The sequence below is a fragment of the Caloenas nicobarica genome, chromosome 2 (assembly GCF_036013445.1).
Source record: "Caloenas nicobarica isolate bCalNic1 chromosome 2, bCalNic1.hap1, whole genome shotgun sequence".
In the NCBI taxonomy this organism is placed as follows: Eukaryota; Metazoa; Chordata; class Aves; order Columbiformes; family Columbidae; genus Caloenas; species Caloenas nicobarica.
This window is the reverse complement of record NC_088246.1, coordinates 44,526,006-44,543,549: the sequence shown is the minus strand read 5'-3', so window position 1 is coordinate 44,543,549 and position 17,544 is coordinate 44,526,006. Positions and strand designations below refer to the sequence as shown.

General features: G+C 40.2%; 1 protein-coding gene across 2 annotated transcripts in view; it reads right to left on the bottom strand.

Annotated features, from left to right (window-relative positions):
• GPD1L (glycerol-3-phosphate dehydrogenase 1 like) overlaps nt 1-14,387 on the bottom strand; it is a 31,432-nt gene extending 17,045 nt beyond the window's left edge. Inside the window, exons 1-3 of one of the 2 annotated variants that reach the window (XM_065629533.1) lie at nt 14,238-14,387; nt 4,694-4,871; nt 3,210-3,350 (exon numbers count right to left, since the gene is read on the bottom strand). In XM_065629533.1, coding sequence (XP_065485605.1) covers nt 3,210-3,350; nt 4,694-4,871; nt 14,238-14,332 — 414 coding nt within the window. In that variant the 5' untranslated portion in view covers nt 14,333-14,387. Of the gene's footprint in view, nt 1-3,209; nt 3,351-4,693; nt 4,872-10,361; nt 10,515-14,237 lie in introns of those variants that run through there. The other variant, XM_065629532.1, reaches the window with a different exon arrangement.
• Between the last annotated feature and the right edge of the window lie 3,157 nt (nt 14,388-17,544).

Here is a 17,544-nt window from a genome sequence, read left to right as displayed (position 1 = left end):
TATAATGCACTCTTTACAAAGCATGAAAGTGGGGGCACAAATAGGACCTTAGAAAAGATCATCACAGAGATTAATGCTGCAATGGAGAAGAGAGTCTGGTACCCTGAATTGCCTGAACCAAGAACTCCAAATGAAACCACTGTCTTCTCACAAAACCCTTTTCTCCTAGCCTGCTAAATGCAGATTCCTTTTGAGTTTTTGGAACAGGGGCATGGCAGGCAAGCTACTGAAATGGTCTTTCTTTCCCACACTATACCACCTTTTATACAGTACTGCTTTTTAATGTGGGGGATTTGGTACCTTTGGGGATTGGTAATTTGGAATTGTGACATAAAGGCAAAAATGCAGTGTTATCCTCTAGTACTTCCAGATACACACACATACACGCACTTATGTTGCCCATAGCGACATTGCTGGCAAGTGGTCATTTGTATTTCCACAGAGCAGAGGTGTTATTCCTTAAATAACATGGTGCAATCAAGAGACATGCAGAAATGCCTGTATAAAACCAGCCAATTAAACAACAGACGACGGTGCTTGGATTTCTGCATTATTTTTCAATCTATACCATTTAATCCACAGCTCTGCTTTTTCATCTTTAATGAGCCATACAGAAAGAATCTGAAAGCAAGCACACATATACATGTTGTATTTTTCCCTCACAGTGTCAAAAACACCCTCAGAAAATAACTGTAAGACCCCTTCTCCTAAGTAGGCAATTAATAAACAGAAAAGTATGCACACATTGGGAACAACCCCAAAAATGTGCACATGTACACAACAATTCTTCACCCAAGTGAAAGGAGATCAGACAGGCTTAGGTGCCAAATTCAGCCCCCTGTGAAACAGATGCACTTCTGACAAAGTCAACGAAAGCTGCAGCTGTTTCTTGTAGAGTTAAATCCAATACTGAATGACAAGATGACAGGATAAAAAGCAGACACCCCTCCCACCCCCAAAAACCAAGGATCCCACATGGCAATTTCCACTGGGCAGCAACGATGCCCAGGCAACGCAAGTCCAATTCTGAGGTCTTACTGCTTGCCTCCTAACACACGTACCAGAGCAATTCCTGGGGCCTCTATATAGGTAGATGAAAATGAGATTGATTTTGAGGCTGCCTGAAAAGTATTTTGAGTGATCTCTGCCTATCCTGCTGCCTGTGCTCACTGCTGTACCGCGTTGTAAGTTGTATGCATTTCCTGCCCCACACCCACATAACGATGTTTTAGGTTTCCATAGACACCAGTGATCAGAACTTATTTGAAGTAACAGCTGCAAATGTTGCAATGGGAATGTAGATCAACCATCAGACAAATGTCTTTATTTCCCAAAGACTGAGTTTTATCATCAGACGTCAGGCTCTGCTTGAAGATTAGACTGTCAAATAAATAAATAGATAAATAGACTTAAAGATGACACGCTGATAACTTGCCAAACAATTTAGAAAGCACAGAAACAAGATGTCCCACTAATGGTATTTTTCAGAGCAGAACTGCACTTTAACTGCCCGAGTTAACACAAGCCACTTTAATAGCATTCGTGTTGAGCATAATGAGACCACTAAAAATATGACTTTGATGAAAACAGCATGCATAAAGAAGCTGCAAAATTAGAGGAAAGAATGCATTCCTGCCTCTGCTACTGTTGTGTTAAATCTCTGCCCATTCTTCTTAAATTATACTTTAAAGGATGCACAGATATACCTTTTCATGAAAGCTAATATGTACTTCGCATTCTTCTGCAAAAAAAATTTAAAGGGACCTCACATCATTTCTTCCAAAAGACGACTTACTGATGCAGTGTCCTGACATGGGAAGTTGCCTAGTAACCAACTCTGCTTTGCATGGCAGGTGTCACTGTTTTACTTACACTACACTGCGTACAAGCTTTTTGTTTTGTTGGGTTTTTTTCATTCATTTGGGGTTTGGATTTTTTAAGATAAGTATCCACCTCTTTTTTTTTTTTTTTAATTATTAATAGCCATTAATTAACACTCCATTAAAGCACTAGTAGCCAGTACCCAGAGCACGGAATATAGATATGCTGACATAATCCTCATTTACTCCACCAATTTCATTAGAGTTATTTTTATCTCTAAGGATGTGAGAACATAAACCACATTTAGCAAATTAAGGGAGAATGAAGTTTATCTTGAGCTTACAGAAGAAAGAGGCACAAATGGAGAACTTCAAAGCAATAAATTTAAAGGCATCTAGGACAGTTGTGTGTTTTTGATGCTATGCGTTCTTTTAACACTGCTTTATTTTATCCTTCTACAATATGAAAAGTTTTTCTACAAAATGCAGCAAGTGCACTTGGGAAGCATTACTTTGTCACACATCTCAGCAAGATATGAGGTCAGCACTAACAAAACAATACAGATTTGATGGTCTTAGTTAGCCAAACTAAAGAGACAAGCTTGCAGTAAGCAGTGATAGGGGGGTTTTGTTCAAGCACAGATCTGTAAATGTATTATTTTCCAAAAATTACAGTAGACAGGGGAGCGTGTGCTGAGAAAATGGCCTACTCTCAACTAAGTACAAAGTAACAACAAAACGGAATGTTCCAAATCTTGCAGGAATACCTTATTCTTTGCAGCTAAACACACACGGAAAGAAAAAAAAAAAAAAAGAGCCCACCCGCATTTAAAAATTCTCTTGCCACCAAAACTACAAACAGTTCAGTGAAACACTTGCTGCACCTCTGCCTCTCCTGTTTCCTATGCTCAAACAGTCTCTTTGAGCCATGCTGAACAGACTCTCATTGCAACATATTTGACATGAACAAGAGCATTATCCTCTCAGTCACATGAAATTCTCTCAGCAGTTCTTAAAATGATCAACTCAGCGTGTGGGATGTGCGGTAACAATCAGAGCATTATGCTTGTATTCTGTTCTTCATCTAATGATGCGTTTGGAAACAACAAGACTGGAAAGCTTCCTGGTGCAAAACATATTCTCTCTCTCTTTTAAAAAGTCTTGTGAACAGCCTCATTTTCCTCTTCCTGCAAGCGCTGGTGTAAAATAAAACACTGCATAACAATCCACTAATGACTGAGACAAATCCCAGTCTTGCATCTAGAAAAGTTTAATGGAACAATCAAGTGAAAAATGCAAAGAGACTTTTCATATCAAAATATCAAGCCATCCTGTTTTACAAGATTCTATGACACATTCTCAGTTATTAATGCACAGTATTTATTATACCTTTATGAGAGTTATACCGAGTGCTTTCTTGGGTACTCGTCCTGTGATTTCATCGCAGACTTTATGAATGAACTGATGAGGAATGACAAAAACCAGCAAGTCTGCATCCTGTACAGCTTCATTAAGGTTTGGGATAGCAACCTGTGTAGTTATGGGAGAGAAAGACCACATAACTTCTTAAAATTAACACTACACACAAGTGTTATCTGGTAAGTAAAAGCACATTTTGGTCTTATACTGAATGCCACAAACTGCTGTGCTTCATCACTGAAAATAAGCAGTAACATAAACTTCTCAGAAAAGCAAAAGAATTTAAGCTTTCAAACAATCTATTTTATGTCTTGAAAGGAGCGACAATCATGGTTAGTGCAAAAAAAAATTCAAAATGTTCCATAACGTTCAAACAAGAAAGTATAAAATAAGAAGCTGCCTTCTTTTTGACAAAATAATGACAATTTTTGATAAATTATTGCATGCAGAAAAGTAGTTCATTTACTTCATTCCTTATACAAATTTCTTCTCCAGGCCTCTTACACCTACTAGTTTATATTCTCTTTCTCTGTACTCATAGACTTGGTTTACCCTTTAAGAAGGTGACTTACTTTAAAGTCACTTGCCAAACTCCACTTTTCCTAACACTTGATGACCACCTGAAAATAAGACTCAGGTTTAAAATGTAGCAATAAGTTCAACCTATTGATAAATAAAACAAACTCGAATGATCGGGTAGCGGACAGCAGAAACACCACACTTGCTGAAGGCTGGGGAAATGGGATTTCAGCATTATCATTTAAGAGAAAACTCAATGCACAGCAATTCATGATTTTCCTGCCTAAAATCCCTAGTGAAGTGTCAGCTGCTGCAGTTTCTTCCCATAATGTTTTTGGGGCAAGAGCCACCACCTGCCCACCCAGCATCATGTTACACCAACACAGAATAGATGTAGAGTCCCACTGTTCTGCCCTGGCAGTGTTACATTCAACACGCTGATCTGACTGCATGTAGTTGAAATGCAACTGAGAACCAGATAAACTGCAAACAGCTTTCAGTTTGCTTGAGAAATTATCTGATTCTCATCCTCTAATACTTTCTAAGAGTTTCAAAATACCGGAAATCCCTTCGATTCTCACTGACCGGCCAGCTCCTTTGCAAAGTTTAGGCTTTTTTTTTTTTTTTTTTTTAATGGCTAGAGTCAGACCTGTTTATCTTGCCCTTGCTTTCTCATTTGCTTCCCTATACAGAAGCTGAAATAACATAAAGACAATAGCGAGACCAGAAAAAAAAAAGAAAGAGTGTGCGTTGGATATACCTACCTGCATAATTGCATAATTTTACTTGTTTAAATCTCTGATCTCAACAATAAAATACCATACAGTCTGAAATATTATAAAACCTAAAGGTGTTAAAACAAATTTATACCTCCATTCACAGCATGAGCAATATTACTTTTGCTCCATAACTAGAATTTAGCTTCTGATTCTTACCACATTATCTGGCAGCTTGTATCCGGGGAGATATTTTACATTTTCATGTTCATTATTGATGATATCCGTCAGTTTTCTCCCATTAATATTCTCCTCAAAGACCCACATCTTCACTGTGGAAGAAAACTTCTGCATTTTTTTTACATTATTGCCAATTATTTTGGCAACAGCAGAACCCCTGCAGGAAAGAAAATAAAAATATTCTGAAAAAATTATGATTTTGCTCTAGGAAAAAAAACCAAATTGTCTTTAAAATAAACAGAAATTCACAGGTTATTGGTCCAGTTACTATGTACCATTTTTGATCTAGTGAAACAAGTAAAAAAAAAAAAAAAATACACCAGTCGTTCATACCTGCTGCTTTCTCTCAATTTTATCTAGAGCAGGTAGAACCAAAGCATTTACTGAAAACGTCCTTATTTATTTTGTCTGCTTATTGGCTATCCAGTGAGAGTTTGGGTTACTGTATTTCCAGAAATCAAATCGATTATATCTTTAAAGCAGTGGTAAAAGTGACATACTCAATTTTTTAAAATTGATCATTTTCACCTTTAAGAAATGGGAAGCTTTCTTTCCTAAGATGACTGACCCATCAATTGCTGTACAATACTGACACGCATTTGAAGCCAAGAAGCATTTATATCTCACATAAGTTCTAAGCTTTATAGTTATGCTGCCAACCTCACAGAATTCAACTGTGGCAACAGCATCCTCTGAATTTGCAGGCAGATAATTCCATTGCTGTTAGTCTCATTTCCTCCCCAAGAACAGCACACAGTGAAACCTGTAGAACGGTGATCAATTTTACCACTCAAATCTCTAAGCAACAATGAAATGAATCAGAGTTACTGAAGCTACATACAAGAAGTGGAACAAATGCAACCTTCCATTCCTAGCCTGAATGCTACATGGAAGGAAAAGATGCAATTTCATAATGCCTGTTAACCTAACTTCATTTCCTGGGACAAGAAGGCAGCTTCATAATTACTAATAACCTACTAAGGAGACAAAAAAACATTAGAAAGATGTGAAAAAAAAAATACACAGTCACCAATCTGAGGGTTACGTGTGTGTTTGTATGTAAACTGCATGCTTTATTAGCAGGTAAGAACACTTTAACTTTACAAATCTAGTTATAATCACATACACCCCTAAATTTATTATAGACATTGCTTGTAATAAACTCATAGCTGGCAACTAAACCAAACAGATTCATTCTGCTCCAAGAGCTTTTAGTATGGCACAACTCATTGTGCTATATTAAAGACGTGCTACCACAGGCCTAAGGTCACTTTCTAAGTAGTGGCAGAAAAAATTACAGGATCCTAAGCAGACTTTCTTCAGTTAGACCGTAAAACTATAAAAGACTGGGATTTATTTCTCTAATAGCACTTCACACACTACAAATTCCCCTGGGTTCGGGATGTGATACAGAAATGACCATTGTCAGCCATCTCTTATCAAGCTCATATTCTAGATCTGCCTGCACACAGAGTGGTTTCTGCTGCAGTATTAGACAACTCACCAGCTCAACCCCAAGATTTCAGATCTATGCAAACAGTATGAATCACATTCAACACAACACAGGTATGTGTTCCTCAGAAAGTGCTTTGAGTTCCTTGAACAAAAGCACATTTACAACTGCAGGTTTATGTGCAAAGTCTGGATCCTGACAAATCACTGTCTTCAGTTTTGAACTTCACTACCTATTCTGCGCAATTAGTGTTGAAAGACAGAAATAACTGATTCAGCAGTCGTCTGACTGGGATTTTCAGTTTGCCAGCATCAAGTTTCGCAGCATGTACTACTTGAATGAGACACTAATTCCACTACTATTTACCACCTAAATGCCTTAGCTGTCTTTTTTTATACTACATTCAAAGGCTGAAAAAAGTGGACATCTGTATAGCCTTAGCTCCTGAGCTCAAGAAGATTCTCCTGACTGGCTTCTCTGCTTCCGCATTTTCTGTTATGTTGCAACAACTGTGGCAGGACTGAATTAAGCAAGGTCAAACAACTGACACCAAGTCTTAGTTTGCTCTATGCAAGGTGAAATAACTAGCTCCCCACACCTCTTAATCCAACAAGCAAGCCTATATTCTCTTCTATGTCCCAACACTCCTCAGTGTTTACTCTGAAATAATTTACTGGAACGCCTGGCTCATCTTGTGTACTCCTGACACATCACGGGGCAAAGGAACGGGAATTCTTGCCAATTTATTCCTAGCAATAACAGTTCTAGTGTGAGCCAGGTTGCAAGACTTGGTGCCTGCAGCAACTCAGTTACACAAGAAAAACCACAGTGAAAGATTCCCTCCTAAACCTTAACCCTGACATGCTCTGAGGGATGGTTAACACTATTCAAGTAATACAAGGTAGTTTCACGCCAAACAGCAGTTCTCTTCCTGGCAATGAGTATCAAAGGTATCCCCAAATACAATCATATACACTTTTTACTCTTACCCTGTGTCACAGTTGGTCTGCTTTTCCCTCAGCACTTCAAAAGTGAAGTACAATCCCAGAAACTCCTGAACTTGCCCTGATACCAGCACTGGTGGTGGTCACAATATGCAAGTGCAAACATCATTAACTCTAGCTCTGCCACTACAAACCACCTCAGTTAAGCCACAAGTTTTGCCTCTCATTCTTCTACAGCAAGTTCCCAGGTGTATGAACCCCTCTGTCCTGTTAACCCTTCCTCTCTTCCCAAACTCTACAGTTTCTGTTCAAGTTGAGCGATCAAATTACTTAGGGACTGGTTCTGGCAAAACAGACAGGTATAAATTCTGGTTGTGCACATCTTATTAACTAACCCTGGAAGTGTTATCAGAAGAACACTCTACAGTACACATTCAAGGCAGCGTTTTCAGTGTTTTAACTGAATCTGGGCACTGTCCTTGAATCCTGAGGCTCCAAGGTATATTCTCAAGTAGCGCTCTCTTCACCTTCAAGAAAGCTTATTTTAGCCCCTATCTTAAAGATCCTAATACAATCACTTACCCCCCAGCTGAGCAACTCCAAGCGGGCAGGGCCAGTAAAAAGTACAGCTCCTGCTTTTCTATGCCTTGCCAGCCATCTGTCCCATGATATTCCATCAGGTGTTGAGTGACCCCTGCCAAGTCAACTTAATTGTTAAGGTGACCTTTCCTGTAGCAAATCGACCAAACAAGTGTGACTGGAAGTAGTTTATCATCCAAGGTGGTTGGTTTAACCCTTCTAAACTATCGCTGTTGTGCCAAGCTCCTTTAGTGATTTTTTTTTCATGCCAGATATAGGTTAAAGGGCTGTGAGAAGCCAAAGACATCCATACAGCTACTGGCACTTGTGGGACAGAATCACTGCACACAGAACCTCAAAACTCCACAGTCTCCTAACAGCTGAAGATGTCAAACACCACTCAGTTCAACTACTTACATGCTTAAAACTTAGGCAACACCAGTCACACATTCCCATAATCCAGGCTTCAAAAATATATAACCCAAACATATGAATAAGATGCATAAGTGCTTCCAACTTCTTTCTAGTTACCTGCTTTTGAGCATTGAATGCTTCCACTTTAGTACCACAGACCCCAGTTAAAAAGACACTTAGAGGCACACAGGTGCACAACTCAAATCCTATTTAGTTAAATGGTGGCATATACTATTAAATCACAGTGCTCTTTGCAGTCAGGGTTTGGTGTCTGTCATCCCTTGGACTTTGAGGAAGAAATCACCTACTTCTCCAACATTGTTTTCAGAAACATTAGGGGGTTAGAGGTGGGAGGAAGATGGGAGAACTGTTGCACATCAAATCACCTGCAATTTAAAATTTTTGATTACTTTGGTTTCTGCTTTCCTGAAAAAACAACCAACCCGGCACAATGCTATCACACAGGAAATAAGCTATCAGTTATTTGAATCCATTTATCCCCAAAAGAAAGAAAAAAAGCTGATGCCTGGTAATAGCATTATCTGTTTCTCTCAGCACCGCGGATATGGGCTTTTTGCCAGGCAAATATCCATCACATTAGGCAGAAGCTTTTCTTTTTATTCACCTGATCCAATTATGTGGTTATTGCTACTAGGTAACATCTACAAATCCTTCTGCTTCTGCAAGTGTGTTTCATAGTGAATAAAACAGAAATGCAGTCAAACTTCCTGTAAAAAATTTTTTGCTAGATTTCAAGTATGGAAGAATAGCAACAATACTGCTAAAAGATAGGTCTAACTGCACAGTTTCCTTCTGACATATATTGCAATGCACAGTATCTCCCTGTTCATCTTACAAGCTGCACTGAAATGTCAGCCATTCCCTCAACAAGCCATCACAAAGAAAAACACAACTTGGCAGTTCCTGGTATTTTTATCTATGCAAAACAGCACCAAAAGCCGTCTGCACAGAGGGGGTAGGGAGTGAGCAACAAGTCTAAGATCACTTTGACAAAAGACAGGTAAGTTTTGTTTAACAAAATGCAGTACCCTGCTCTACACCAAACTCCACTGAGTTTAGATTTTATGTCTTAAAAAACAATCTTATCAGAAAAAAAAAAATATGCTTAGCATTAGTAATTGAAGTGACAAACTGTAAGGATACATTTATATAATACAGTGTAGTTAACTTATTCATTGTAAATAGGGACCTGGGGTAAAAACAGCAATAAGGAATGACAGAAAAATTGAAGCTAGACAAGGGATTATCAACATAATCTTGGACAACAATCTCTTGGACAATGATTAGTACATCTATTGCTTTCAGTGGACACAACAGTAAGTTTATTTAAGTTTATAAACCAGGGATAGATGCAGCAAAAATCTCTGTCTCAAGCCTTCAGGGTGCCTCAGCATAATCAATTTGAAAAAGAAAAGGTATTTCAAATAACCTAGCATCTCACAACTCTTCTTTGAACTACCTTGGAAAACAGATAACTTAGGAACCCCCAAACTACAGGGTATTTCACAAAGATGAACCCACTTTCATAGCAGTATATTTCACGGTAGCAAGATGTTAACAATTAGACAAAAATTTAGAAACGCTTTGATGAGTTATCAGGTTTTAGTAACCGTTTTATAAATGCTCTATGGCCTCTGACGTATCCCCACAAGAAAAAAGTCGCTGGGTGCAATTTCAAATTGGGGCCATCTTTTGGAAACACCCTGTACAGTTCTGGAGAGAAGTGGACTTGTTACAGAAGCTTAGTTAGCAATGACCTGCTGTGGGAAAAAAAAAAAAAAAAAAAAAAATCAGTCTATTTAATGTCTATGCCACCTGACATCGGAAAAACCACACAACAAATACCAGGTTAAAAATATCCTAAAATAAGTCCTTCACGGAACAGATGGGTGCCTCCAAGCACGCCAAAACAGGGTGCTCGGTTCTGCCGCCTCTCCCTCCGTTTACCTCAGGGCAGCACCTCTGCCTCGCAGGGACATCGAGGGCTGGACAAGCCCACCCCCACGCCCAAAAACCCGCCAGAGCCCAAGCCCTGCTGCCGGCGGCACCGCGTTTCGCCACCAGCACCGGGGCGCGGCTGCCCTCACCGCCGCCACCCCTGAGGGGAGCGCGGCCGCGGCGCCAAACCCTCCGGCTGCGGGAACGACAGCAAAACCCGGGGAAAGCACGGCCGCGGGGAAGATGAGGCCGCTAGAGGTGCCAGCCCCTCTCAGGGGCGGCTGACCGCCGCACTCACCAGTTCCCCGAGCCCACGATGCAGACCTTGAGCGGCCCCGCGGAGAGCGCCATGGCAGCGCCGGCCGCGCCACAGCCAACGGCCGCCGCCATGGGCGCTCTGAGGCGACCCGCCTCACGCTCCCCCCGCCTCCGCCGGCAGGGGATCGGCATCGCCTCCCTCCGCCCCTGCGGCTTGCTGGGAAGTGTAGTTCCTCTCCGCTCATTCTCTCAGCCTTGTCGGGGCTGTGGAGGGGTTGAGGGCTCCCGCCGTGGAGGGGTCGAGGGCTCCCGCCGTGGAGGGCGAGGTGACGGCAACGGCCCCGGCCGGGGCCGTTGCCGTCACCTCGCCCTCCACGGCGGGAGCCCTCGACTACAACAGGGGGCCGTATCCTTATTTGTCCCCGTTTTCTACTCAACTACCACCACACATTTCAGTCACACGTGCCACAAACAAAACCCCTTTTTGCTCTCTCTCCTAGCGAAGAGAAGCTGCTAAATTAGCGAACACCGTGATTAAGTTATAAAAGACGTGCCCGTCGTTAACCAATTGACATGATAAATGCTTTTCTGACCACCTGCAAAACGAGGTGGTCAGGTTGTTTTTTTTTTTTTTTCCAAGTTTTAGATTCTTCTGCATGATGATCAAGGGAGTGGAGCATCTGCTTTATGGGGAAAGGCTGAGGGAGCTGGGTCTCTTTAGCTTGGAGGAGAGGAGGCTGAGGGGTGACCTCATTAGTGTTTATAAATATGTAAAGGGTGAGTGTCACGAGGATGGAGCCAGGCTCTTCTCGGTGACAACCAGTGATAAGACAAGGGGCAATGGATATAAACTGGAACACAGGAGGTTCCATTTAAATTTGAGAAGAAACTTCTTCACGGTGAGGGTGACAGAGCACTGGAACAGGCTGCCCAGGGAGGTTGTGGAGTCTCCTTCTCTGGAGACATTCAAAACCCACCTGGACACCTTCCTGTGTAACCTCATCTGGGTGTTCCTGCCCTGGCAGGGGGATTGGACTAGATGATCTTTCGAGGTCCCTTCCAATCCCTAATATTCTGTGATTCTGTGTGCATGACAAGAGGGAGACAGAAGATTGAGTAATACATTGTTTAGAAGCAGAGTGCTTAGTTTACACTTAACTAATAATTAATAGATGTATTGTAAGTAAGACACTAAACAATTATAACATCATCAATTATTTCTTAGTTTAGAAGTATTATATGCCAAAATTCCCCCAAATTGTAACGCATATGTAATAACGTGAATATAAGCAACGCAAGAGCATCCAGTCCTTGTGAGCATGGAGGATGATCATAGAATCATAGAAGAGACAAAGGCAGCATTCAGCAACTCTGCTTTCTCTGTATGTTCTGTCACCAGAACACCGACCCATTCTTCAGTGGGCCTACATTGCCTCTAGTGTTAGTTTTATCTGCCATGTATCTGAAGAAACTCTTTCTGTTGTCCTTGACCCCTCTCACCAGGTTTAATTCTGAGGCCTTAGCTTTCCTAGTGGCCTCCCTCTATCCTCTGACAACAGCCTTATATTCTTCCAAAGTGGCCAGCCCCTCCTTCCATGTAAACCCTCCTCTTCCACTTGAGTTTACCCAGCAGTTCCCCGTTTAACCAAGCAGGTCTCCTGGCTCCTCTCCTTGACTTCCTACATGTTTGGATGCTCTGATCTTGAGCTTGGTAGAAGCAGTCCCTGAATGCTAACCAACTATCTTGGGCCCCTTTACCTTCAAGCAGCCTTGCCCATGGGATTTCCCCTAGCAATTGTTTGAAAAGGCCGAAGTTGGCCCTGCTGAAGTCCAGGGTTGCAATTCTGCTTGCTATTCCATTCCTGCCACACGAGATCCTGAACTCCACCATTTCATGGTTGCTGCAACCAAGGCGGCCCTCAACTTTTTCTGCTTCAACCAGACCCTCCTTGTTAGCGAGGACGAGATCCAGCAGCGCACCTCTCCTAGTCGGCTCCTCCACCATTTGCATCAGAAATGTATCGTCAATGCACTGGAGGAACCTCCTGGACTGTGGCTGGCTGGCTGAGTAGTCCTTCCAGCAAACATCAGGGTAGTATGATCCCCAGAGCTCCCAAGTGCTGTCAATAAAGAATGCTGCTTAACAGTATCATTGACTCTGCTGTTAAGTTTATTTCTTCATTACGCTAGTGCTGAAGCAGCGCTGAGTTGCTTTGGGTTAAGTCTGTGAAGTGCCCAGATGTGGAGAAAGCAACATATCAAGTAATAGAGCAGGTCAGGCCCAGGGTGATTTCAATGACAGAAATATGAGTGGTTTTAAATATTCCTTTCCCCTCAACATTTAGTCAAAATCATGTTGTTCTCCCTTCTCCATGCTTCTTCAGGGGAAAAAAAAAAATGCAGATGAGCTGTTGGTTTGATAAGGTGGTTTTGAGTAATCCGTGAGAAACCTTTTTGTCAAAGGTATATTTCTACTGATGTCTCCACCTGTATAATAATAACCTGAAGCACTCAAATACAATGCTCTTATTTCTGTACAAAGATGGTGCCCCCCTTTCTTTACTAGAACAAACAATGTATCAAGACAATACTCTTTTGATCTTGTCATTATAGGGAGCTGTGGCAAATTTCTTGTATGTTTTCTAAGTGTCTTGCAAGGGGCCTGATGGTGCTAGCTGTTCCTGAAATGCTTCTTCAATTAGAGGCTACACGAGAGGAAAAAATGCACCAGCTCAATTGCCTTTTGGCTCCTCATAACTGAAGCAGTGTGAACTGCTACCTGGTGTTCTCCTTCCTGTTTGAAAGTGGGGTTTTCATTTTCCCCCATGCTGGTTTGCTATCACATTCAACTAAACCAGAAGGGAAGAGGCGGGGGGGAGGGAAGCATAAATTCAGTCTGCTTCCTAATGTGGAGAAAACCCTCATCTCATTATTTTTGGAGTCCTATGAGGGAGTGTTTTGCTTGTGCTTGCCTTAAGCATCCAGAGACCAGAGCTGAGGATATCCAGCCTAGTTTTTGGGGTGATTAGGGAAGGGGTAGACCTATAAAATTGAATAAGGACACAAGTAACTGAAGTCTAAATACTTAATGAAATAGGGGAATAAAAATGACCCCAAAAGTACATACTAAATGTAAGCACTTCATGATCATTTTTACTATTTGGACAGAAAATATAAAAGTCTTTATTCAGCTAAATCAGAAATATAAAAAAAACAGACAAAAGATAATTTCTGCAAATTTAATCGTAAAGTGGACAGTCATTCAACAGTCTAGAAGGCTGTGGTCCATCAGTCTGCAGCAGTTTTTGAGGTTGTGTGTGTACTTCTTTTACACAGAATTGTCATTGTCTTACTGGCAGCCTGCAACGTGAACTTTAACATACATCTTCACCATGAACTAAACTGCAGTCTAGTTAAACAGTTCACACAACAGTTTATACAAACTCTGTTAAGAGCCAAAATTTAATGTAAACACATATTCATCTTGAAGAATCCTCAGGTTCATTGCAGAAGTACATTGCAGAGGCTTACCTGTACCATTCCAAATACCGACTTTTACCTATTAATAGAGTATTGATTAATTTGGGCTGCATCTGAGCTAAGAAGCAGCCAATCCTTTAAATAAAACCATTGCAAGCAATGGAGAAGAAAGAGCAAGAAAGAACCTTTCTCCTGTTAAAACAAGTGCTACCAGATGATTAATCTTAGCAAGAACACAAAAATATTCTTCTATGCCTCATCTGCAGACTCAGACAGATGTGTTCAGTCAATCTAGCTGTACTGATTGAAGATACTGTCCTCCCATCCTAGCACGCTTTACCAACCACAGCTGGAGATTTTAATATTTTCCTCAAGGTTGGCAGAAGAAATTACTTTCTGCATGTTAGTGGCTTGAATTCAGAGTCTGGCATCTTACCTTAAATTGCGAATGAGATGGCTTAGGAGGAAAGGCGATCTGAAAGGTAATCTCATGGAAATCAGAATAGCAGCTTCTTCCGTAAAAGAGCACATCCTCACGAGGTAGCCGTGACAGTCCAGGTACAATCAATGAGCTGAAGTCACAGATACTCACATGCATGTTCCTTTCTCCTGAACCTTATACAACAACCAGCCAAAGGGAAGTGACAGACAGCTATGGGTTCTAATAGATCATGCCAGACAACTGTTTGCCTGAATTATAGATGTTAAGGCCCTCACATTCTTTGTATGGAAGCAGCTGAGACAGGAGCATGCGTTCCCTTCTGCCAGCTTTGCTCTGGCAGTAGTATGAGCTCCTCTGACAGGTGAAGCAGGCATCTGTGTTTAGTAAACCACCACTAAGATTTGGCAGACTTGATCTGTCAGCACACAGAAAGACTAAGTCAATATCAGCTTTATCTAGTGCATGTCAGAAAGCAGATGGTTTGGTAGCTATTATCCCTTTACATTAAAAAAAAAAAAAAAAAGAAAGGAAAAAGGAAAAAGAAAAAAAAAACAAAAGAAAAAAAGACGGAAGAAAAAAGATAAAAGAGAAAAGAGAAAAGAAAAATAAAAAATGAGGAAGATTGATAAAGAACATTAAAATACTTTTTTGGATTGGAGAGAAAGAAATACACTATGAGATCAATGTTCTTGTTTTCCAATTTTCCTCTGTATTTAAATAGTTTTTTGGTCCAATGTCAATAGAGGTAGATCCATTTTTCTTCAGTGCTTCATTTGAGTTCACACATGCTAACGAAAAAGACAGCATGGATTAAACATCCATTAAGAAGAACAAAACCAACTCATATAAGGGCAGTATAAAGCTCTGAGATTCTCTAGTTGCGTGTTCTAGACTACTTATATGCAGAGTCAGTGCACTTACAGCTTGATTCATTCATATATTTAAACTATTCTAGATACTGCTAGGATGCCTGTTCCTCTTTTTCTAGGAAGTTCTCTATTCGTCTGACATCCAAGCATTTATCAAAACCTGACAAGCTCATTTCTAAACTCAGTACTCAGAGATAATAAAATACGTTAGTGCTAATCTACAGCTGCAAAGAGTCCTGTACAAAGCAGAAACATCTGGCAACTAGAAAATACAGGATAGCTACAATAGTTCAAAATAGTTAGCTTTAGTTGTAAATTTCTGAAAACGATCCTGATTACCTGCTTGGAAAATTTCCACTTATTATGCTGATTTTCTCATTGAATAGATTATTATAAGAATAGTTTTCTTAGGATACATTTAAAAGCATTAAATAGCAGTTTTCTTTCATTTTATTCCCAGTGTTCTGTACAAAAGACAGGAATCTGTTTTATATATAATTAGGTGATTATTGCGCTGGAACATATTAAGGTCTTGAAACACATCTTGAGTCATTTTAAATTGTGGTGATTTTGTACAAATATCTTTTACATACATGCTACTGTGTGAATGAGGGACTAGCAAAACTGTGTGACTTCTTTAGTAGTATAAACTCTTTAGCCTAACTATAGATATGGATTAGGTAGCACAGCTGAAAGGGAAGAAGACTAAGATTCAACTATTATTTTCATAAGACACCTCTGTTTTGAAAACATCTTAAAGACAGACAAAAGGGTGAGGTCCTGCCTAAATCAAACAAACATAGATGTAACTGAATAATAGGATTAAGAAAGTGCTCTTCATGTCCCACAGTCTTTGACTTTTTGAAGCTGCACAGAATGGGAAGGAGTTAGGTTTGGCTTTTAGTTTTGTGGTGGGTTTTTTGTTTGTTTGTTCTTTTGTTTGTTTTTAATTCCCAGTGAGTGCTGGGTAGCTTTAAAGTCCTCAAAAAAGAAATGCACATTAAGGCCAGGAAAAGCTGAGAGGCAGAAAAACTTTACCTTTCCTCCCACTCAGACTTCCCTTCGACTCCACTCCCTATTCCTCCTCATCCTTTCTTCACATAACCTGTTTTCCCACCTCTTGTATGTGCTTATTTTGTCAGCTCTCCACACCTTTATTCAAATAGTTCCCATTTATGCCCATTCTCACCTCAGACATCCTAGTCCTGCTCTACTTTGGCTGACTATTCTGCATTTTTGAAGATAAAAAGTTAATGTGGAAAGGAGAGTGTTTTGAGGGTTAAAAGCCATTTTACTTTTCCTTACATTGAGGCAAATGTACTCTATTTTTAGATAACTACTCACCACATGGAAGGTTGACGGGCATCTTCAAAATAAGTTAGTCTTCCAAATGTATCACCTCGCTGTTCTCAAAGAAGGATGTTTGCAGCTTTGCTTGGAGATCATATTGCACTTTGGCAGGCCTTAGAAGATAAATACAATTTTAATCTAGCTGGGAACCTAGGTCAAGCACAAGTTATAAAGTTTAATGGATAAGCAGAAATCTAGAAAAGAAATGGCTCATTTTAACTTAATAAAGACTTTCTCAATGTATATTCCCGATTCTGCCGGTACTGTTTTTCCTCTGCCTGTCCAACTTGATGTACTTCTTTCAGGTAACCTATTACTGATAGTAATTTGTTACAAATAATTCAGTTAAGCTTTCGTGTTACATCATTATTACTTAAGGTCATAACATGACAAAACATTTTAGATCAGTAAAAAGGCCATCCTCCTCCAGTTGCTCTTTCCACTTTCTGCACTTTCTTCCCCTACCTTGTGGTGACACACAGGTTGCTGTTAGTGCAGTCCCGACATAAAATCAAATAGGAGAATTAGCTGTGTTTATCTGGTCTTCCTAGCTTAAAGTGTTTGTTGAACAACTGTCTCAGCCCATAGCATAAGAAGTCATATGTCTGACTAAGCAATTTACTTGTATTAGATTTTTATTCTGGAATACAGAGTCTAAATATAAAACAGAGACAGAATTCTGTGGGCTGAGGGCAATACACAAAACTGATTTTGGGATATATGGGTGTCTGTCAGGTAAGTGTTTCTTGCCTACAATCTTCAGGCAATGAAGAACTGCTTTTAGGAGAATTGCTAGTCATTGCTCTCTCCCATATATAAACAGTATTAAAAGATATTCCTTACAGAAAAAGAAAATAAAGGCAAGCTTTGGTCTAGATATGTGGATTTTTTCCTTTTTTTTTTTTTTTGAAGTGCAGATGGCCTCGAATCATTCCTTTCTTTTCTGTCTTCCATTCTTATCATTCTTATCTTCTTAAAGTTGAACTAGTCTTTATCTCACTCACTGAACCATTCTGATGGCATGCAGAGAACTATTTCTTTCTAACCTTTCCTCTGCAAAGCAAACAATAACAAAGACCTTT